Source organism: Amphiprion ocellaris, chromosome 16 (assembly GCF_022539595.1).
Source record: "Amphiprion ocellaris isolate individual 3 ecotype Okinawa chromosome 16, ASM2253959v1, whole genome shotgun sequence".
Lineage (NCBI taxonomy): Eukaryota > Metazoa > Chordata > Actinopteri > Pomacentridae > Amphiprion > Amphiprion ocellaris.
Window position 1 is genome coordinate 24,700,078 of NC_072781.1, and position 22,725 is coordinate 24,722,802.

General features: G+C 40.2%; 1 protein-coding gene across 1 annotated transcript; it reads left to right on the forward strand.

The window, feature by feature from the left end:
* Positions 1-16,829: 16,829 nt before the first annotated feature.
* On the forward strand, positions 16,830-20,912 carry prop1 (PROP paired-like homeobox 1). Its single transcript, XM_023278382.3, has 3 exons — positions 16,830-17,068; positions 18,065-18,294; positions 19,965-20,912. Exons 1-3 carry the CDS (start codon positions 16,975-16,977, stop codon positions 20,334-20,336), a joined length of 696 nt encoding a protein of 231 aa, XP_023134150.1. The 5' UTR covers positions 16,830-16,974; the 3' UTR covers positions 20,337-20,912.
* Positions 20,913-22,725: the final 1,813 nt, after the last annotated feature.

Genomic DNA, 22,725 nt, shown 5'->3' on the forward strand with positions numbered 1-22,725 from the left:
GAAAACCCTTGTGCAGTTATGTTAGCACATGAATAAAAGTGTGAGTTTTCATGGAAAATATGAAATTGTCTGGGTGACCCCAAACTTCTGAACAAACAATAACATAAATCAATGTAAACCACACATTAACATTTTAACAATACAGAAAAAAATGTAAAAATAATAAGAATAAAATGTATGTATGTATATAAAAAAATATAAATAAAACTCAATAAAGTATATATGGTGGAATTGTCAAGGCTCCCTCCTCAGTCCCTGCCTCAACGCCCTCCTGATCACCTCCTCCTCGTCACCTGGTCTCCACTCACTCCCTGCAGCAGCTGCCTGCAATAACCAATCACTGTCATCAGAACTGTGGGCAGCCGTGATGCAGCACACCTGTTCTCCATCTCCCTCCATAAAAGCCAGCTCCACACTCAACACCCTGCCAGATAGTTGCTTCAGCTCCAAGCAGTTTGGTTGGCCTCTGCACGTTCTGTTTGTGTTCACCTGCAACTGAGAACTAATCTCTTCTCCTGTACCTGCAGTCTCAGCTGGTCACGCTGCCTGGGCTCCTCGGTCACTCCTGTCCACCACCAAACTCTGAACCAGCGTTCACCTCGGGAGGAGGAGGCGTCTCGTCCTGGCTTCCCTCAGCCCGTCCTCGCTGCCCCAACCTCTGGATCTCCAGGACTACTAAAACCACTCTCTGCCGCTCACCCACCCCAGCGGAGAACAAAACCTGGACCGCCGGTCTCCGGTAGCCTGTCTGCCCCTTTTCCAGTCCGTAGTGAGTTCCTTAGTTAGAGTTTTTCCTGGTTTTAGTTTCACGTTGATTTAGTCCTTAGTTTCGGTCACTCACTCCCCCTTAGTTCTGTTGACATACTTAATTTGTAACTAAATAAAATTAATTTCTGCTTGATCCTGCTGTGAGTCTGTGTGTTCTCGGCCTGGGTTCATCACCACCGCCGTGACAGGAATGTGTCAGTTTGAATTATTCTGATCCATATCATATCTTATAACTGCAAACAGTGATTGTTTCCTTGATAAAAAAACAGTCGCCCCTGGTTGGCTTCTAAAATAAATGAATATAAGAACAAGCCAGTCTTTTGAACAGCTCTTTGAAAGGAGTGGCTCCTCAAGATCCAGCTCCCTTCAAAGGGCCATAAATCTCTTCTCTATGAAGCAGATTAAAAGTTAGATTTTTTTCTGAGGAGGTACTGGATACACAACTGAGCTAAAAAGGAAGTGAATATTAGACTTCATTAGGATGCCATAAACACAACTCCAGATGACTGCTAATGCTGTTCTGTCCACAATGAATGTGTTAATGTGCAACAATTTGCCATCATGTTAGCACAAAATATGTTTTAAACCTGTAACTTCTAAAACAAACAACAACAAAAACACCAGTATTTGTTTGAATTTTCAAAATTTAAATGCAGTCTAAACTTTCCAAATTAAAAAAATGATGCTAGACAGTCTGTGAATGGAGGTCATTGTTTCCCCATGTGAATGCCAAACATACACAGTAGCTGCAGAGTAATATGAGGACAGTAGATTATATTTAGCACCCAATATACCAGCAGTATTTCACATCAGTCTCAGTTCTTTGAATGTAACTGTAGTCTTGCTGCACACTGATTTCATCTTTGGTGGACTTGTTATATGCAAATGTACACTGTGACCAAAAGCAAAGCTGCTCTGAATTTGCAAACCTTGTAATAAGCGGTTAAATGTGGAGTCCAAAATTCTAGAAGCATTTCGGCTTATTCAGTTTTATATGATTCTCCTCTGGCAGAGTAAAAATTGCATTGTAAAAAAATATTCCAATGGTTTGCAGTCACTTGTGATACAGTGTCAAATAAATAGCAACGATGGCTGTTCTTTTAAAAATTTTACTATGTTCTTTTTTAAATTTTGGATTTTCCCTTTTTCTATTTATCACAGCTTTGGAATAGCTAAATTCCCTCCTATTATTTCCACTCCTCTCTGCCACAGCCACTCCTTTTGGCATCATGGATGCCTCCAACTGGGCTGTGCGTTTATGAAAGGGATATTGCTAATCTGAGAATTTAAACTTTTGTGCTGTTATTGCAGTCAGAGAGGCTAAAATGCATTGTTCAGGCCTGGGACATATTAGATTGAAGTTGTCAATAGTTCTTGTAGTCAACACGTTGAATGGGGGAGAAATGGGCAGGCGTAAAGATCATATTGGTTCATATTCTTATAACCACATAACCAGATCTGAGTGTCTCCAAGACAACAGGGCTTGTAGTTTCTCCTGGTCAGTACCTACCAACACTAGTCCATAGAGAGACAAACCAAGAATAGGGTGTTGGGGGATGTGTTGGAGCAAGTCTGATCCACAGTGGCTGCAACTTGCAACTTCCAGGTCTTAAAGGATCTGCTGCTAATGTCTTGCTGCCAGATACCACAGGACACCTTCAGACGTCTTTTAGAGTCCATGTCTGTGAGCAGCATGCAAAGGACCAGCAGCATATTGGGCAGAGGTGGTCATAATGTTTCAGCTCATCAGTGTATCAGCCTTTGACTTCTTGGAATTACTTCAGTAAAAACCTGCAAACCTTTAGAGTCTTTGACAAAAACAAACGGAAACAGACTACGACAGCATAAAAATATTCTGTCATGATGCATCAGATGATTTGTTGAAATCTGCAGCATATATCTGATCTGCAGCCTTTAAAACCTCTCCAGCTTTCCTGCTCATGTTTTCACTTATGGCGCTGCTAAGAATAGACTGCAGACCAGACTACAATATGCACTGTGATAGCAGTAGAAACCCTATACTCGACTAGAGGTCACACAGTGCACATGCAAGGGCTCGTATGAGTTGAGAGGGCATGTATGAGTTTGCGGGGCAAAATATAGGTTACATGTGTGTTAAGTCGGGTAATGTGTGGGTCTACATGAGTATGAATGTGTGCATGTGTGTCATTATAGAGCATGATGAGTGTTCATCTGCTCAGCAAGGCCAGGGTGGCGTGTCGGGGGTCAGAGCCGGGCTTAGCACCAATGACCATGATATTACCATGCCACGCAGAGAGAGAGGGAGGCAACTCTTTTAGACCAGCTGCTGTCACCATGGTTACGACCACCACGATGCTGACACACTCCACCTATGAAAAGCAAGTTGTTGCACAAGAGGAAGTGCTTGACAGTCAGTATAAATAAATGCTTCCAAACAAGGTTGCACAAGCCAAAAAGACATAACCAAGAGGCTGTGGGATAATGCTATTTAGAATTCAATGTGTCCCAAAGGATCTTGTAAATGATGACTTGGATATTGTTTTTAGTAATAACTAAAAGCAGCTCCATGTGTGAGGAGTTTGGAGGGTGGTGTCTTTTTTTGGGCTTTATAGAACCCAAAATGCAAGCGTTAAAGTGTAATAAATGTATTAAATCCCTCTCCAGTTATTGATTTAACCCCTACAAAATCATATCAGTGTATCAAAATGATATATTTATGAGTTTCCCCTAGGAAATTAGTCTCTTCCAACCTTAGAATGACTTAGATGTAACTCTACACACATTGTTTCCTCAAAAATTTGAGGATTTAGAAAGTCCTGCCTCTCTCTCTGCTTGCTGCAGCTCGAGCACACCAGCTCACTAACAGCTCTGCTCAAACACTGTAAAAATACTTTACACAAGGCAAATTTAATATTGGAGCAATATACATAACTCATGACACAGGACATGTGCAGCAACCCTAGACTGTATATGAAGATGGACGAACCCTCTCTGACATCCCTCATAGGTTGTGAAGCTGTGGCGGCTCCAACCATTACCATCCTGGAACTATCCGACACCTCCTAAATCTGGACTAATCCAAAAATGAGCAGAAGTTTAAAGGTTGAGTGGATCTGAGGTGGGACACGCAAACATGTTTGGACCATGAACTGTCCAATGACAGTATTCACCTCTCACTCAAAGCAGCCATGGGCTTAATTATGCTAAACTTTAAGCCTAGCTACAATTAAATGGATGAGTTATATATAAATTCACCCCCTGTACAGTTGTCATGAAAGGGTGAACTGGCTGTAGAAAACAACTTATTTTGGACAAGGGTAAAGAAGGTTTATTTCTGCTGTAAACCTGAACTTTTTAACATTGAGGTTTATGGGGACTGACCCAATTTTTAGTGCCAGCTCCATGTGGACATTCAAGGAACTGCAGTTTTTGGCACTTCATTTTCCAGATACTGCCTGGTAGCAAATGTAACTATAACTTTAGAAATGTCTGGTTAACAGCAACTAAGTAATAATATCTTATCAGTCAGTAAAGCCTTTAATTTGTCAGCAGATAATTTGATATAAGTAGGTTTCATTGAGGTAAATTATACTAAACCTTTGGCATAACTCAGAGTTGAGTGAGCTGATGCCCAGTTAAGTATCCCAACCCTGTATAAGTTGCAAAGTTGAGCCCTAGAGGTATCATGAGAGGTGTTGTGAGGAAACCAAGGTGAAGAGAGATGTAGAAAGAAGATAATTATACCATGCCACCTCCAGGCCATTTCCTCCCCTGTGGCAGTGGATAAGGGCAGGGGAGGGTGGGGCCAGAGTATCATGCTTGAGTTAGGGGAGTGCCTTTGAGGACCACAGGAGGCCCATGGAGTCAATAAAAGGGTGTCAGAGGGGGGGGAAGAAAGAGGACACCACCTTGGGAGTCTGGAGCAGGAGGAGGCATCCAGACAACAGCTCTGCAAATCCACCGGCTCTCCCTGCCAAGCAGCTGAACCTCGAAAACCTCACGCAGGGCAGGCTGCCACACGCCACCATTATCTCAATCACTCTACAATAAAGCTGACATTTATATGGAAGCATGACAGACACAGGAAGAAAAAAAGTTGAATCGCATTTAAGAGCTTCAGTCAAAAATTACCTCTTTTTTGCTACGCTTGAGCCAGTTAGGACTCAAAGTTTTAGCGTAAACCTTGCAGAATGGGACACGTTTGCAGTGCCCAGGACAACCTGTCCAGTTCTGACCTGGGTCTCTTGGCTTTATACCTCTAGATGAGAAAGATGAGATTCCCAGAGCGCAGGGTAATGTGATGTCTTGGATGAGTTAAATATCATTAGAGAACACAGAGTACTGTTGCACATGGGTACTGAGAGGGTGGTACCGCATACTGCACCAAGTGCTGAGTCATACTAGGCCCAATGGTTCCCACTTCACCCTGTAGTCTGGCCTGGTGGTCAGAGAGACAGACTAATCGTTAGAAAGGTTCAGGTTGTAACTACATGATGAAGAACAGCCACAAGCTGCTTGAGTAACCATGTGCACTGTCCAAGTGCAACAAGCTGTAAATCAGTCTGAATAAAAATGGAAAGAATAAAGAGGATTTAAGCTGAGAAGCTTTAAAGAACAAGACTCAAAGTTTGAAAAAAGGACTAATGAGGTTGTACTGATGAGAAAACAAAATTGAGACAACTTTGCCATACTTCCACTTGGGAGGAAAAAGACAGTAAAGTTTGGCCTGAGGGTGGTGCCAAGTGGAAAGGCCAAGTTTATGTCGAATAATTAATCAAGTCTGTTTTCTGCTGCATTAATATCATATAGGAGGAAACTCTGTGTTGATGAATATTCCCATGAGAGGCATTTAGACTGCTGGACACCTCACAATGGCCAGTGTTCCAAACAAGTGTAACATTCAGCAGGTACCAAGCAGTTGCTACACACAAATTTGGTCACGTGGCAGTAAAAAATGCAAATTTAGACCTAATTAAACCTAAAGATTTGAATGAATTCCTTATTTGCCATTGGGAAGAGGTGTCAAAGCTGTTAACTCAGATGATATATTAGCATCTTATAAAGTTGATATAGTTATGCGGATGTGTTAACAATTTCCAACAGCTGCTGCTATTTGACAACTTAAGTCCATATTCATTCTTCTTCTAGCCCTGTTTTGGTCTCCACCTTCCGCTGAAAGCAATAATCCTCTTTGTGGTCTAACCTCTCCCACCAGACAAGCATGTGCTTCAAACTGTGAACTGTTACTTTTTACACTCACTCAGCGGCTTTGGGTGAAAAGCCCTGTGATTGGCTAAAATCTTCTATTTTTAAGTCTGAAAACAGAGCCAAGAGGAGGTGCAGAGGTCTAGTTTCTTCTCAGACTATTGGTATTGCAATGTGCTCAAAGGTTAGTGTTAATTTCTTGCCCAGTGACGCGATATAAAATAATGATACCACAGCTTTAAGCCAAAAAAATCAGCTCAAATGTGTTAAACTGCTGCGCAATAGTAAAGTTAACTTCAAAATGGACGATGATTCCCTGTGGGGTTTTGGATTTTCTGTTGATTGGGAGTGATCATCAACTCCGTTTGTGCAACCAGCTGACATCAGTCTACACACTAGGATGGGGTCATCTCTGACGGCTGTGACAGAGTCTGTGCATATCAATGGTGACACACCTCTTCAATGTAGCTCTGAATTCTGACCAAGCAGCCACAACTATGTCTGATTACTGAAGCCAACATGGAAGTACATTAAAGTGCGATACCACTGTGGGTCTCCAAATCTCTGACCCTCATTGAAAAAACATTAACTTTTCCCACGAAATACTGCGTCAATATTTTTTTTTTTTAATTACTAACTTATCTGCAAGTCATTATGATATCATTAGCCATTTAGATCACTGTTCTGGTGGTCCTTTAAACAAAATCCCACATTTGAATAAATATTACGCCTTGAAGCGAGGCATGCTTGTGGGAGTGTGACTGGATTAACATGCCTGGCTAGGAGAGTCATTCACAAGGAAACTTGATTTGCATGAACAGTGTGATATTTTGACATATTTCATTGCCGTTCACCTTTAGAATAAGCTGTGACGCTCCACCCCATTTGCCATATTTGGAAGGTTCTGGCTCCAGGCGGAAAAGATGGCATGACCATAAAGCCATTGTTCAGGCTTCAGCTCAGTTCCAGTGCTAATCAGTGGGTGATCTATGTCCCTCTTTATATACTGTTGATAAGCATGACTGACGGAAACAGTCACTGTCTTTAAAAATTGTGTCAGTTTAACAAATTAGCTTTAAATGAGGGTAAGCTTTGGAACGACCTGCCTGAGGAGATAAGGCTTGTGGAGTCAGCAACTTCTTTTAAATCACTTCTTAAAACCCAATTTTATAGCCTTGCTTTAATGTGAAGTTTATTTTTAGCTTTAATTAGTTTTAGTGTTTTATTTTGTATTATGTCCTGTTTATTTTATATGTTCTTTTTTCGTTTTAGCTGCCTGGTTCTTTGGTGTGATGTTGTCTCTAATTCTTTAATTCTCATTTTTTTTTTAATTTAGATTTTTAATTTATAACTTTAACTCTCAATCTTTTTTCTTTAAATTTTAAACTGCCTAGTTCCTTTGTTTGACATGAATGCTAATAATTATTCATTTAACTTATTATTTTTACTATTTATTTTAATTGACTGCTCTGGCTTGTCTCCTATATGTTGCTTGATTGTCTGTGTTGCATATTTTAACTGTCGAAGCAAGTTGTGAACACTGTTCTTAAGGGTGCTATATAAATAAAGTTATTATTATTGTTATTATGTAAACACTAATAAGCCACAACATTAAAATCACTGTCAGGTAAAGTGAATGACTATGCTCATAAGACCACCATTTGCCTCCATCAGCATATCACGGCTCCAACTGCCTCTGTAATATATCAGAATGTGTATCATGGATCTGTTAGGAACTCAGATAAAACAAACTTTCATAATTTCTCGTACTGGGATGAATGAGGGTTTCTCCTGTTGCATCCATAAGCCACTATGTGGACACTAGATATTCACAGTCATCTAACCCTAACGCTAACCCTCAGTACAATGTCCTGCTGCAAATGTTCCATGTTACTTTAACCACCCACCTAAGCATGGTTGCAGACCAAGCCAATGGCAATGGCGCTCCTCGTTGGCAGCAGCATCCCCCAGCAGGATGACGATCCCTGCCACACCACCAAAACTGCTCAGAAACCACTCGTCAATAACACATCAAAGAGCATGAACTACTAACTCGGCTTCCACATTCACAGATCCCAATCTGACCCAGCATCAACAGGATGCTTTGGAACAAGTCCAATTCACAGAACCCCACCCTGCAGCCCCCAAGAGCTGCTGCCAGCATCCTAGTGCCAGGTGCCACAGGACAGCCCAGAGGTGTCATGCCCATACCCCGACAGCTCACAGCTATTCTGGTGACACAAGGGGACCTACACAAGCCAGCTGGTTTACTTACAAACTTCCATTAGTCGTACATCATCATTATGTGCCAAATCTAATATATTTCTGTTTCAAGTTCTGACTGTTGTGTTTTCATAGATAGATAGATAGATAGATAGATAGATAGATAGATAGATAGATAGATAGATAGATAGATAGATAGATAGATAGATAGATCACATTGGATCAGTCCTACTGTGATCATGACTGTGACCCCTCCTGACCACTCAGTGACAGCAGCCTGGAGCTGAACACACTCCTCTACCTGACCAGTCCTGTGCAGAGGATGCTGTGTGTCCAGGATGGAGAGAATCTTCTCCAGGGTCTTTCTCTCTGCTTCTGAAACCAGAGAGTCCAGAGAGTCCCTCCCAATAGCATAAAAACAACACTGGACACGACAGACTGGTAAAACATCCGCAGCAGCTTCTTACAGATGTTGAAGGACCTCAGTCTCCTCAGGAAGTACAGACGACTCTGCCTGTAGATTCTGTCTATGTTATCTGACCGGTCCAGTTTATTGTCCCAGGTAGTTCTAGGTCCTGACCATCTCTACGTCATGATGGAAATGCTTTTAGCATTTTTAACTTGATGCTGCTTTTCATGTTTCTGTCACAGATATTGGTCTTCTTGTTTTAATGTGGCTGCTCTTATGATTATTTCTCTGTCCTCACACAGCTGGGCCAGCAGGCTGCTGGATGGATGGATGGGTGGGGTGGGGTGTAGAGAGTGAGACGGGGGGAGTTGAGTTACATTCCTTCCATCGGGGCTGTGTGTCTGCCAACCGGGTCACTCCCAGTTCAGTCCCGGGAAATTGGGAGGGAAGAATTTCCTCTATGTGTCCATACTGGACACGGCCACAGCCACACTGAGGCCTGTGTGCACCGAGGGCATGTGTGTGTGTGTGTGTGTGTGTGTGTGTGTGTGTGTGTGTGTGTGTGTGTGTGTGTGTGTGTGTGTGTGTGTGTGTGTGTGTGTGTGTGTGATGCTTGAAACTTAGCACCCAGTATAATATGACTTGCATGTTATTTTCTTACACTGCAGGAGACGTGAGGTTGCATGTAGAGTGTAAGTGTACACGTGTGTACTGTATCAAATTGTGTAGGCGTGTGTACTCCACCTCAGCTGAATCTACAATATTTTTCACACATTACTGACTGTTATGCAGATTGAATTACAATGTGCAAGAAAATATTCGCATCGATCAGACCAGTGATCTGTGCAAGAATTCAAGCCAACTTTCTGTATGCTTATTGTTCTTTTCTAAAAGGCATCCCTGCATCTTCTGTCTTGCTCTCCACTTACACATTATCTAGATGCTTCCAGAAGACTCCTGCTCCTATGGCTCTTGCTGTAGCCTTACTAATAGAAATGCGGAAGTATACACAGAAAAGGGGGCAAAGTGTATTCTTGGGGTGCTATTGGTTTTTGCTGCATTAAACACATGCTTCTATAGGTCAGTGGAGACAGCTCAGTGTGTGCACAGGGAGGGTTGAATATGAAAGTTGCTGCAGCATGAAAGGACCTTTGCAGATAAATGTAGACACACTGACATTAGCCTAGAAAGTGTGCACAGGCCATTCCATGCACACGCTCTCAGGTCCACACCATCTGCAACTGACCGTGATTGTTCATACCTTTTGGTAAATCGTCATCACTTATGTGTCTTTGTGAGGTTCTAATAGCAGAGAGACAAAGCTGACTGAGGAAGGCCAAAGGAGTGTGTTGATGTATTTTGATCATGTTAGTGGTAAAACAATGATAATGATACAAAAACAGAAAAATATTCTTAAAGCTGCAGTAATCAATGTTTTTAGCTCAAAAATGCATTACGTGATGATGTGTAATGCGATGGGTTTCCCTTGTAGTGACAAACTTATGAAGAACTATCATTTAAGCTGGTAGTTTCCCTCAACTCTACTGAGCATTTTAACCTATTTTAGCTCATTGTTTTGCTGTTATGCCCCTTATCCTCGCTGCGTTGATTCAGTGTCATTGTTCTTGTCAACCTTATTTTCAGAGCAAAACCGCTGAGACAAACTGATTACCTGCTTAGCACCAAACAGCAAAGTCCAAGAGTAACCAACTCCAGAGTAGCTGCAGAATGGAGCATATATTTTATTATATAAACACAACCGTTCAAAAGTTTGAGTGACTGAGTTTTCATGGAAAACATGAAATTTCCTGGGTGACCCCAAACTTTTGAATGGTTGTGTTTATTATATTATATTTGTATTATTATTGTTATTGTTGTTGTTGTTGTTGTTATGAACAATGTGCTCTTTTAAAAACAAAAAAGTCCACATATGTGGACACCAGGTCTTTAGAGGCCACACAGTGATGACAATGTATGTAAGTTATTCTCTGTTATTATGTCAGTTGTTAAAAGGTTCGTGAAAGCAATACTAAGCAGGAGAAAATATTTCTGAAGCAATGAGTTTATGGTTAATGCTAATATAAGTTTATTTTGTAAGTACACCATGACCCTTTAGCATTACATTTCCGCAAGACTTTTAAAAGGAATTTTAAAGCGTCGTAAACTGGATTTTTTGCAGTGGTTCCTGCAGTGTCAGCACTCGGACCTCTGAGGAAAGATATTAAGAAGGGTTAACAAATACACTGTAGATAGATTTCATTATTGACGTGTCAAGAAAGTGCTATGTCACATCTGCAAAAACTGATTTCTCCGAAAAATAATCAAATTAAAAAACTGCAATTACAAGACAAACATGCTGTTTATTTCAGTTGGATATCTGGGAATTGTTAGGAGACAGTAGCTGGTGTCTACATTTGGCAGACGCAGAGCAACATTCATTTTAAGTTGTATCTCTGAATATCTATTGAATATTAACACTAATAATAATAATCTTTAATTCTAGAGTACTAGAGTGATCATAAAATCTGATTTAATAGGCAGATAAAAACACACTTTGGTGTATAAAAACCAACACAATGCTGGAAAAGGTAACATCTATGTTCCTTATTTAAAAAAGAAAAGACAGTTCAAAAGAAATTGAAATTCAAATCAAATCAGAAAATGTAAGTGTTTTAAAAGAGCGTTTAAAGAAGAGACTTGAGAGGTGTGAAAGGAGGGTGAATGTGAGTCCAATATTCCATCTTGTTTCGGTCTTGAGCACCAACTGAGAGAAATATCTGTCTCTTTAGCTGCTACAGGCTCCACTATGTTCATAAGCATGTCGCTAACTTTGACTGTTTACTATTTGGAGTTGTTGTCTTACAACAAAATGCAGAAAAAAATATTCAAGAAAAAACAGAATCACAAGATCCAAGATCAAGTCCCGAAAAAGACTTAGAAGTCACTTTTCCATAGCTTGATGATTTTGCACAGTGAGTCACATCAAGGTTTTTTTTTTCATTATTTTTTCATTGAAACATAAAAATCACAGACACTGAAACCAGAACAGTGGGTTAGGAGATACTAAATCATTATATAGGTGTGAGGTAAACCGTGTCAAATATCATTTATTTATAAGTTAGTCATCCTGACCCATTTTAGGTGCATGCAGTAATGTTATGCATCACTGAAAATGATACATTACTCGGTAAACCTGGAGAAAGGAGGTTTGGTATAATTACAAGCATCATCACAAGCATAATAAGCAACCAGTTCAAATATTACCTCAGTTCCATTATTCTTATGTTCATCTTTATGTGCATTAAACTAAACTCCTGAAGACCAACATCTGCAGGAAAGAGGAGGACACGTGGTAACAGCCGCTTTTAGACAGGAAGTCTGGGGTTTCTTTGAAATATGGTCTTGATTTGGAGATATAAAAATTCCATACATTAAAGCAAACCACAGCAGCTGTTTTCCTCTAACAAGTGCAAAGTAGTCCATAGATTAGGCAACTTCATTTTGCAATGAAAAGCCTTTACCTTTGCAGCAAAATATTTAAAAAGTGAATGAATTTTTAGCCAATTTTGTGTTTGTTTTCTTAGAAATTGTAGGTATTATTGAGATGAGGAGAAGTGAAGGTACCAACAGAACACACAGACAGACTCTGAGGGGGTTGTGGCTTGGTCGTAGTCTGGGACAGGAAACATGTGAGCCGAATATGGGATCTGTACAGGACTTGGCAGCCGCACACACACACACACACACACACACACACACACACACACACACACACACACACACACACACACACACACACACACACACACACACACACACACACAATACAGGCAGGATGAAGCTCAGCTCTTCCAGGACACACAGGACTTGGCCCTGGCAGACAGCATGTCACAAGGAATCAAATTGTTCTGTGCAGTGAGCCCAAAACAAGGCGAGGGACTTTCTCAGGGAATCTAACAGTAAAGTTGGTTCAGTCTCAAGGGTTATTTATCAATTCAACCAGAGAATTCATGTGCAATAGATGATCCTGTGGGCCTGCTTCTACAGTGGGTCATTCAATCACTGTGTTTTGTCTATTACACTTTCCTGGCGAGGGTCCTGGTTGGACGGAGCTACAATCTACTGTATCAGTGTGACACATTTCCAGTCTGCATTTGAACTTGTGATTTACTGGTTCTTGGGAGTCCCATGTATCGCTCAGGTCAAATGCCTTTTTATATTACAGAAGAAGTAGTGAATTCAACTTTCAAACACACACTATTACTTTAAGTAGTGGTGGAAAGTTAGGATATTTACTCAAGTGCTGGACTTAAGAAGAACATTAAGGTACTTGTACTTTACTCAAGTACATTTTCAGAGGGAAATGTTTTCCTTACTATATGTAGCCCTGCAACAGACTGATGACCTGTCCAGGGTGTCTCCTGCCTTTGCCCCAAGTCAGCTGGGATAGACTCCAGCCCCCTATGACCCTAATGAGAATTAAGTGGTGTATAGATGATGGATGGATGGATGGATGTTGCCCTTACTACTCCACTACATTTATCTGACAGCTTTAGTTACTGTTATGATATAGATTTTTTAAAGTGATTTCTGAAATACAACACATTGTTAAAGATTAAACCAGTGGTTTCCAACATTTGTGGCCTCTTACAAAGAGCACTGTGTAGTGCTGTGTATTTCAGATGTCTCGGATTTGGCGACAGCTTCAACAAACAGCGTTTATTCCCTCCAAATTTCTCACATGGTTTAATTTCAAAAAATGTTCTAATGATATCTCAGCAATAAAATCAAAGACTAGAGAAATATTGAAACCACATCTGTGTTTCAGAACTTTGATCTTCTCCTTTCCTCTCCCATTAATCATCTGATAGGAACTCAGATTTATCTTCTGTTTCCTTATATAAAACCGGATGCAAGCTAGTTCAAACCTGCAGCAGCCGCAACAAGCTGCTGACGCACTGCTTCATTTTTAATAATATAATGATGTCATATATAACAATGTATCAATCAGAGTACTTTTCCATTAATACTTCATCTACATTTTACGAGTAATAATTTAGTTGAGTAGGAGTTTTCATACTGAACTTTTACTTGTAATGGAGTACTTTTACATTCTTTTGTCGGTAGATTACTTTGATAAAGCATCTGAATGAGAAAATCTAATCTGATATAGTACCAGCCATCTTTGCATAAGCTGTGTGTGCTCAACATGTCCAGTAACTACGTACTGCTGCCACTATATGGATACACACACACAAGCAAATAGCATTGTTCAACAAATATAGCGCATGATTAATTACTGTCTCATTTGAACCCTGATAAAAAACCAGCTGCCTCCCTCCAGCTATGTGAGCTGCTTTCCGTGCTGTCCTGTTATGACTCAGTGCTAAGTGGGACTTTAGTGGGTGTCTTCCTAGTATCACACAAAGTGTATGAGGGCCATTCCTCCGCTCTGGCCTGGATTGAGTTCAGCATCATGGGATGTGTGGATAACAGACGGGGTCCTGGGAGGTTACACAGGAGTTCAGCTGAGTTAATCCATCTGACAGAGTGAAAGGCAGCAGCTCACCTGAGGGGGACTGTATGCTTGTGGAGGACTGAGGAGGAGCACACACACACACACACACACACGCACACACACACACACACACACACACACACACACACACACACACACACACACACTTTTTTCATTTGTTTTCACTTTGCCACATGCTGACATAACAGGGCCACCTGGTGGTCACATGGGTTATTAAATCGCACCAGCCAAAGCAGAAACCTGGAAAATTACCTTTAAATAATAAATAAATACATAAATACATAAAATCTGTAACATTAGATATTTTCTGCTTTGTCTATGTCCCCAGTGTAGTCTGAAAGACTTCTGTCCCTTGTATGTGTGTTCACCAACAGCTGAGACATTGAGTCTCAAGTTAGTCTCTCAGATAAGTTAAATTTTATAGCAAGAAGCTATCAGAACAAAATTGAGTAAAATTCAACTTCAGCTTTATTGTCATTCAGCAACGTGCATAGTACACAGTTAAATGAATTTTTTTTCTCATCATTTTTCTCATCAATTTCACAGTGCAGAAATAAAAGTGTTGATACTATAAAAAAAATAAATATAAGGTACATTATAAAAGACTGAACTAAAAAACATAAGCATACATCAGACATAATCATACTCGCTACTGGGGTGACAATAGGTGAAATTAATGCTACTGCAGTGATCTGTTGTTATGCACAGTATAATGTACGTGAGTCCTGAATGATCAGTTATCGTAATTATGCGTAGCATAGTGTAGGTGACAATTATACATAGAATAGAATATAATTCTACATAGTGCAGCGTAAGTGGCAGCTAAACATGGTATAGATCATACATGTCTGTGATACAGTGTAAATAATAAATAATACAGTGCAAGTGGTAATAAACATGGTAGGTATGTAATCACACATAAAACAGTGGAACAGTCTGCAGTAGTTGTGTACATATATATTGTGCATTGTGTGTATTTTTGAGTTTGGAGGTGAGGGGTGTGTGTGTGGGTCTATGTGTGTTGTAGCTGCCGGGTGTTCAACAGTCTGGCTGTCTGTGGAAAGAAGCTGCTGCAGAACCTTGATGTGTGGGTTCTGATGTTGCACAGGTTCTTTCCTGATGGGAGGGAAACAAACAGTCCATATGAGGGGTGGGAGGGGTCCTTCATGATGGAGGGGGGTGACCCTGCGTACGCAGCGTTCCTGCTAGATGTCCTGGAGAGCCGGGAGGGAGGCACCGATGATCGTATATGCAGTTAATAGGCATCAGAGATCTTAACTGGATACTTTAATGATGTCCATTAGTAGCTGCAACATAATCATGTTGTAAGGAATTAGAAAAGATCAAGCCAAAACAAAACATTGTTCATATGCTTCTCTGTTATTCACAAGGCCCACTTGAAGATTTTATGATCAAGATGAACAAGAAATCGAGAAGTAGAGGAAGAAAGAGATTTCCATTTGTTAAGAATAATATAAGATCCACAACTCAAATTTGATGAACATGTGAGGAAGATTTCAAAGACGGTACAAGGCCAAGCTTAGTTGTTTCAAATTAATCAGACACTGCACACCTACATAAGCTACCCTGTTATTTAAGCACTCTATGACTGTCTCTCATTTTTGATGTTGTAAAACAATAAAGCATCAGCTGGAGCAACACAATCAACTATTAGACATCTTCTACAGTCAGGATCTGACAGGAATGGATGAAAGGTCAGACCGGTGGCATCACTGTCACATTCTGAAAACATGCGGTTGACTTCGCTTTGAGAACTTCAGTCATTTTTGTTTCCTCATTTAAGTCTTTTATTGCAACAGGCCCCAGAGCCTCCTTCCAAATGAAATGATAAGACAGTAACAGAGTAACATCATTCACTGAACTTACAGATACACTACCAGTCAAAAGTTTGGACGCTCCTCATTCAATGCTTTTTATTTATTTGTATTATTTTCTAATAATACTGAAGATTAACACTTTCTTTTGTTTACAACATAATTCCATTTGTATTCTTTTATAGTTTTGATGTCTTCAGTATTAATCTAAAATGTAAAAAATAATTAAATAAAAATCATTGAATGAGAAGATGTGTCCAAACTTTTGACTGATAGTGTATACTTACTAACAGATATTAAATCTTCCATAACAAGGCTAAAAGGCTGCATAGCAGCAAACTGGAGCTCTAGCTGTAGTTTTGCTAATTTGTAGATTTTGCTCTCACACAACACAATTAATGTATTTTGTGGTGAGCATTTTATTCTAGGTCTATGTCTGCAGTGTATTGTGGTATATTAAGAATGAAAAAGTTTTTAGCTTTAATTATTTCCAACAATCATCTGTTAATTTACAGATTTTACCCTTTTCCCTTAAGTTATAAATTATAACTAGTAAAATCACAGAAAAATTAACAAATTTGCCCTTAAACAAACAGGACAAAACTGTATTTTTACCAAGTGTCATTTGTTCAAGCATAAAATCACCATTAACCATTTCCACCATGGTTTTACAGTGTGTGTGTGTGTGTGTGTGTGTGTGTGTGTGTGTGTGTGTGTGTGTGTGTGTGTGTGTGTGTGTGTGTGTGTGTGTGTGTGTGTGTGTGTGTGTGCGCGTATGAAAGGTAAAATAGGGACAAGAGTTGAACATTCGTTGTAACCTACATTAGAAAAGCACTATTCTTGTAAGTTAAGTTTGCAATTCCGATTTCAGTGGTATCAGACCAACAGAAACGTGTGGTGCCCTCTGCAGTATGAACTCCATTGGCCTCCACATAGGTGAAGATGAACCAGAAGGGTGGGAGGTGTGACTTTATGTGCAGCTGCGTCTATGTGGGGCGATCAGAGCTGCAGTAATGGCCCAGGTAAAGGTAGCACTAAACACGGTGAGGAGCCTCCAGGACTGCTCAGACATTTACTCTGACATGGTTACTGTCAGCTCCAGTGCAGGTGAGTGGAAAGAAAAGGTCACACTTTATAACGCAGCCGGGCATTTTCAGTCTAATTTTAAAAGTTAGAGTCGTGTTTTCATCCACTGTATGTGCATTCAGGGAGGAACCAGTAGGTATTTTGTTGGTATCTAAATTATACCAATAAACGATACTGTAAATTTATTGTAAACTGGCAGCAAAACTACTTTACATGTAGAAATAGTATTCTTTGTTCATGGAAATCATATCATCCACAGTTGCAACTGCAGCAACTGGCAGGCTTGCAATAAAATGTTACTTCCCTGTCTTTTTTTCATTGCTCATGCATGTTCTCGGTAAGGTTTCTTATGAATGAATTGTTAAATTTATTTTTTTCTTTTACCGTCCGATAGTCCGAAGTTAAGATGGAGCATGGTGGTGTAAAACCTGTTTACAACATTTGAATATGCTAAATACCAACTCAGAATATCTGTATTTCCAAAGCTTTGTACTTTCTAACATGCAATTAAATGAAATTCTTATTTATAAGAATCTAAATATTAATAATAATAATTAAGAAGAAAAAGCAGTTCTTGTCATGATGCACACAGTTTGAACACCAGTCATCCAATTTTTGTCTTCTGTGTCTCCTCCAACAACAATGACAGGAACAGACAAGGTCAACCCAGTCCACCGTTTTGACAGATTAGTCACTCTGTTAGCGATTGTGGTTATAATCTTGGTCAAATCCCCCAGTTTCTGGTATCTCTTTCTCACGAGCTTGTGTTTGGCAGCTAAAGCTCTCTGGCTCTCAGGTTGCCTGATGGCAGTGGGAACCACAAAGTCGGTGTAATCCTTCTTTTTTCAAACAGTCATTGGTGAATTGCGCTCTTACACGCTAAGACCACTTTTTTTTTGTATCATGCCAAGGAAGAGAGGAAATAGGAGCTGGAGAATTGTTTTCTAAACGGTGAAGGTCTTTCAGCATCCATGCACAGCCTCATACCACTTATTTTTTTCTCGCTCCTGAAAACAGATATAGGAGAGTCGGTGAGGAAGGGGGCATTGTGTGAGGCCTCCATGCCTACAGGCCTCAGCAGGCGGACCAGGGCCTACCCGTCCCCAGCCAGGAGACGCCACCGCACCACCTTCAGCCACAAGCAGCTGGAACAGCTGGAAGTGGCTTTTGGACAAAACCAGTACCCTGACATCTACTACAGAGAGGAGCTGGCTCGCATCACCAAACTGAATGAGGCTCGCATACAGGTGGGACAGACCTCAGCCTTCAAGCATTTCTCTTGCATTGTGAGGTTTTTGCAGCTGAGGTGTGCAACTTTAAATTTAGAAAAGAGTTAGTTATTTTATGGATAATTCAACTTCCATTTGTTGTGAGCCTTTTTCAAAGCAGGGAAAGAACAGAACAGCACAGTGAGGCAGCATGACCAATACCAGGACTTTAAACCAGAGGCGTCCAAATGGAATTCAGCATCATTAAGATACACTACGGTTCCAAAGTTTGGGGTCACCGAGGCAATTTCACACCTTTATTCATGTGCTAACATAATTGCACAAGGGTTTTCTAATCACCAGTTAGCCTTTCAACACCAGTAGCTAACACAATGTAGCATTAGAACACAGGAGTGATGGTTGCTGCAAATGTTCCTCTGTAGCCCTATGGAGATATTCCATTAAAAATCAGCCATTTCCATCTAGAATACTCATTTACCACATTAACAATGTCTAGACTGTATTTCTTATTAATTTAATGTCATCTTTGTTGAAAAAAACTGCTTGCTTTCAATAATAGGGACATTTCTAAATGACGCCAAACTTTTGAATGGTAGTGTATATGCTCCGCTATTGTAAATTATTAGGATCACCATGACTAAATTTGGCCAGTTTACAAAAATGCTAATAATGTAGCACAATAAAAGTAAAAATAAAAAAAATGATGATGCCCTATAGAAATGGATACCTACAATATGATGATTATTTTGTTTTTAACAAATGCCTTGGGGTTTGTTTTTTGGTTTACTGGACAAAACATGTAATTTGAATTAAAACATAAAATATTAGACAAATGCTGCATTAAATGTTCTTTTAGTGCGGTCTTCTATTAAAAGCACTGCCTAGTTTTGCACTTTAAGTAAAGGTGTTGGTAGGAGAGTACTCAAACTGTAAGGACAAGGAGATGCCATGGCTTACAGCAGTCTAGGTCCGTAGCAGCACAACTAAACGATGGTTCAGGGTCACTTGAGTCTGCATTAACTATGTATTGCACAATAACGGAAAGTTTTAAGTCTCGTCTTCAAAGCAGAGAGGGCGTCTGCCTCTTGAACCAGAAGAGCAGCCTGATGGCTAAATGATCTGCCTCCCCTTATACTTTTGGAAGCTCTAGGAACCAAAAGTAACCATGTTCTGCTGAAATAAAATTGTACAATAAGGTTCCTAACATACGATCAAGCTCGGCCATTAAGGGTTAGTATATCTGCGTAAGAAAAGAAGTTGCATACTTTCCATAAAAATGTGCACACCATTTCTTGAATGGCATGAAAACAGTAGCTGCTTTCATTCGCTTCATTTTATTTTATTTTATTTAAAACCTTGGAGGACATATCAAAGAACAATCCTCATTTTCAGACACTTAAAATACCTAAAATAAAAGAACACATAGCCATAGCTACTTCAGATAGAAACAGAATTTAAAATGCTAAAAAGTGACACAAATAAATAAAATAAGAATAATTAGAAAAAGAGCAATGCAAGTAGCGTTAAGGTGAGATTTCAGGATAACATATCATTCACTGGCTCCATTTCAAAAGTGTTTACAAGCCCTACATTTACACTATACTGACTTGTATCAAACTGCCAGCTGTTCCTTCTTGTGAAAGGTATAACTAATTGTTCTTCTCTGCACCCTGCTCTTGTCTCAGCAGGTGTGGTTTCAGAACAGAAGAGCCAAACAGCGTAAGCAGGAGCGGGCCTCGCACAAAGTCGTCCCAGTGGGTGTGATGTCGGGCCACAGGGGGCTGCTGGGAGGGATGCACGTCCAGTCCTCTATGGCTCGACAGTACTACCCCCAGCCCCTGCCTCACATCCCCCGCCTGTCCCCCATGCTGCCACCGTCTGGGCCGTACTCCCGCCACCCAGGCCCGGTCAGCCAGTGCCCCTGTCCCAGTGCCGCCCCACAGCCCAGCTCCCAGCGGCAGCATGACGACTGGTACGGCCCCCTGAGGAGCAGCCTCACCTCTCCCATGTTCTCACTGGCCTCCATGCAGCCTCTGGACCCAGCATCCCACTGGAGCTAAGAGGGAACCAGTGTTGCATTAAAAACACTGCAGAAAAAAATTACTCTTGATACACACAAGCAGTTCACTCTGTCTCACTGTTGTATTTTCCCAATTAGACTGTAGATTAAAATTTGCAGCTTCCTAGTCACAGCTTCTATAATCACTAGGGTTCCATTGAAACAGTTGGAGTGTATGTCAGGTATCTTTGTGCAATTGCATTAAATTTTCTTTGAGCTTGATGGCTCCTTTTTGACTTTATTCATTATTTAGTTAAAAATTGTTAACTCAAGGTCCATCTGCTATATCTTTTTATAAAGCTTCCTGCTGAATCTCATGGATAGTACTACACTTACAAGTTACATGACATTAGCTGCAATAGTTCTATAAATGACTAAGATGCATCTGACAGTTTAGGAATTAACTACATGCGCACACAGTTGTGTGTCCATTACTTCAGATGACATTACACTGACTTCATTTCCCAGTATCCTACTCTAACCTTAACTTTAACCTTGAACCAAGTCTGCAACCTAAAATATACAGCAGGAGAGTATACACCTGTGTAGCCGCACTGAAATGACAAATGATTCTAACTTGTACCACCTTACAGTAACTGCATTACTTCTAAGTTTAAAAGAAGCACATTTGCTGTCCTGTAAAAGGAAAAACCAACAGTTTAAATTTACTACATTAAAAATACAGGCCCCATGGTAAGAACACTTTTAAGGAACTTTGTATGTTCAGCTTTATTTCTGATGACAGACTCAGTTTTCCTCTGCGTCAAGGATGCAAGTGTTACACAAAATTCTAAAGCAATGTTCTGCAATTCTTCAGACTATTTTTTGTTGCTGTTCTTTGCTGAGTGGGTTGTGCTATTTTGCTCCCTTTCCCTTTAAAGGTGTTTTATTGTATTCAGGTCATGTCACATATTTGATCAGTTCATTTTTGCTTTCTTCTTCTTTAAAACTCCAGTGATTTTATCCGTGTGATTCAGATGCTTCTCACGCTGGAATTATCCTCTTCTGTCAATCCTCTGCAGGCTGGAAGTCATCTTGCCAGCCAGTATTTTGCTCTATTCATAGTGATATCTATAAATGTCATCTCCCCAACACCCTCTGCAGCCATGCACCCTCACATCATCACACATCCACCTCTGTGCTCCACTGTCAGAACTATGTATTAACTGTGATGGTCCTGGCCAACATGTTGAACTGCATCTGAGCCAAATTAATCATCCATCCATTATCTATACATCGCTTAATCCTCATTAGGGTCGTGGGGGTTGGAGTCTATTTCAGCTGATTTAGGATGAGGGCAAGGGACACCATGAACAGATCACCAGTCTATCACAGGACTACATATAGAGACAAACAATCACATTCACGGACATTAACCTCAGCATGTTTTTGGACTGTGGGAGGAAGCTGGAGTACCTGGAGAAAACCCACACATGCACAGGGAGAACATGCAAACTCCATGTAGAAAGATCCTAGGAAGGCCGGGATGCAAACCGGGGATTTTCTACCTGCAAGGTGAAAGTGCTAACCACCAAGCCACTGTGCAGCCCCAAACTAACTATTCTTGACCTTATTTGAACGATAATATTTGCTCAATATCCAGTATTTATTAACCCTTTAAGACCCACCATTGTGTAAGTCCACCAGGACATATTTTTACATTTTTACATGCTGTAGTGCCATTTTTTTTGAGTATTTTTATTTGCTTTACATCAAAATAACCCTGATATCCCAAATTTTAATATGTATTGACTTATGTCTTAACTACTACAAAAAATTGTTTAAAAGTGCAATAAACCTTAAAAATGAAAATCGTTTTTGTTTTTTTCGCATATATTTCAAAATACGGAAATTGCATAGCTGTATCCCTCAAATTTGTAAATGTAAAAAAGTTGCACAATATCCTTTGGAACCACAGGAAATTTATTTGGAGTCTGTACATAATTTGCTTTTTGAGATATGGTCAATTTTGTAACCTGTTAAAAAAAACTGAAAATAAACAAAACTGCAAAATTTGCAAAGAGACAACATCAAAACAAGTTATTTACAATAGTGCAATCAAATTTCTAAGTGTGCCAGATACTTATGAAGACACATATTTTATGTACAAAACCACGGTCAGACCATAAAAAGTGCATTTGAAAACAAAAGAAAATCGTTTTTACTGAGTTGAATCAGAAACAGTATTTTAATGGTCTCCTGGTCCAAGTACTTGGACAGGTCTGATGGAGAAGGGCTGTCCACATATTCTGACAGAGATGGCTGGACACCTGGCCTCCTTTTCGGCAGGAAATGTGGCAGAGAAGGTAAGCTGTCAGGTTCCTTATCAGTTCTCCAGCCTCTGGCCCGGAGCGCTCGCTGGTGGAGCGGCTGCTGCAGCGTCTCCTGGC

What these genes read in the sequence shown, in the direction of transcription:
- prop1 (XM_023278382.3), top strand. Translation starts at nt 16,975, where the DNA reads ATGGCCCAGGTAAAGGTAGCACTAAACACGGTGAGGAGCCTCCAGGAC. An exon ending in TACTGTCAGCTCCAGTGCAG is followed by an intron (nt 17,069 to 18,064) that starts GTGAGTGGAAAG and finishes TCCTGAAAACAG; the next exon opens with ATATAGGAGAGTCGGTGAGG. An exon ending in TGAATGAGGCTCGCATACAG is followed by an intron (nt 18,295 to 19,964) that starts GTGGGACAGACC and finishes TTGTCTCAGCAG; the next exon opens with GTGTGGTTTCAGAACAGAAG.